Source organism: Eurypyga helias, unplaced genomic scaffold (genome assembly GCF_000690775.1).
Source record: "Eurypyga helias isolate BGI_N326 unplaced genomic scaffold, ASM69077v1 Scaffold43781, whole genome shotgun sequence".
Classification (NCBI taxonomy): domain Eukaryota; kingdom Metazoa; phylum Chordata; class Aves; order Eurypygiformes; family Eurypygidae; genus Eurypyga; species Eurypyga helias.
Genome location: NW_010233644.1, coordinates 1 through 1,332, shown reverse-complemented (window position 1 = coordinate 1,332; position 1,332 = coordinate 1). Strand labels below are relative to the sequence as shown.

The following is a 1,332-nucleotide window of genomic DNA, read 5'->3' as shown; positions in this document are numbered from 1 at the left end:
CTGGCTGGGCTTGCTGTGCCACCCCTGGGAACAACGGATGAGAGCCGTGACGAGGCGCCCGTGTCCCTGACCTCGACACCGAGGGCTTTGCCGCACGTGGCGCTGCCCCACGGGGATGTTCCCTTCGCCAGACCTTACGGGTTTTGGGGGAGGAGGGGGAAAACTTGAAGCCCGAAGCATTGAAAGTCCCTGAGGGCCTGTGGCGTGATCTCGTCACCCTCTTCCCCGGGCCTCGGAATGCGTAGGGATGGAGGTGACCGAGTCCTTTCTCCCTTCCAGGAGGAGAGGGAGAAGCGGCGGCTGGAGCAGCTGGAACGCAAGAAGGAGCTGCAGCGTCTGCTGGAGGAGGAAGACTCGAAGCTGAAAGGGAAGTCGCCCAAGCAGGTCACGCCCGGCAAAGTCACCAGGGCCCAGATCGAGGAGACAATCCGAAAGGAGCAGCAGCAGAAGGAGAATGCGGATACAGGTTTGGCGGCACCACAGAAAGGCCCCGGCAGCCACGGGGGGATGGGAGTGGGAATGCTTTTCCCATGGGCAGGGAGTGACAGGACAAGGGGTGATGGGTTTAAACGGAAAGAGGGAGATGGGACATCAGGAAGGAATTCTTCCCACAGAGGGTGGGAGCACTGGGACAGGTTCCCAGAGAAGCTGTGGATGCCCCATCCCTGGGAGTGTCCAAGGCCAGGCTGGATGAGGCTTGGAGCACCCTGGGCTATGGAAGGTGTCCCTGCCCATGGCAGGGGGTGGGACTGGGGGGGTTTAAGGTCCCTTCCCACCCAAACCATTCCACGACGGATAAGGAGGGCTGTTCCCTACCGTTGCTGAAGGGCAGGGTGTTTGGAAAGCCAGAGCATCCCCGTGCGCTTTGCGGTGTCCCTGACAAACACCCAAACGGGGGAAAAACGAAGCTCCTGTCGCCTTGAGGGGGAGAAGCGGAGCTGCAGAGCGGGCACTGCTCTGCCCGGGCTGGTCCCCAGCTCCGGCTGAGTTCCCTCAGCACTTCCTTGGGAGCGCTCTGGAACAGACCGTGCTGCTTCTGAGGGTCTGGATCTGACGTTAACAGCTCCCCCTTTCCCCCCACCCCGTGCAGCGGAGAAGGAGAAGACTCACTTGGAGGTCCCCTTGGAAGAGAACCTCAACAGAAGGGTGCTGGAGGAAGGGTCAGTGGAGGCCCGGACGATCGAGGACGCCATCGCCGTCCTCAGGTGCGTGACCGGAGCTCGACGCCGCGCGACTCACCCCGACCGCAAGACCAGGACGCGGCCCCTGCCCCGTCGTGCCCTGGAGCTGAAGTGGGCAGGGGGTGTGTCCGGGGGGATTTCTGCCTTATCT

General features: G+C 62.6%; 1 protein-coding gene across 1 annotated transcript; it reads left to right on the top strand.

Annotated features, from left to right (window-relative positions):
• Window positions 1–237: 237 nt before the first annotated feature.
• CCDC124 (coiled-coil domain containing 124) lies at window positions 238–1,303 on the top strand (the record flags this gene model as incomplete). The annotated part of the gene is made up of 2 exons (XM_010161782.1): window positions 238–466; window positions 1,091–1,303. Coding segments are annotated over exons 1-2 (442 nt in total), but the record flags the coding sequence as incomplete, so codon positions are not given.
• Window positions 1,304–1,332: the final 29 nt, after the last annotated feature.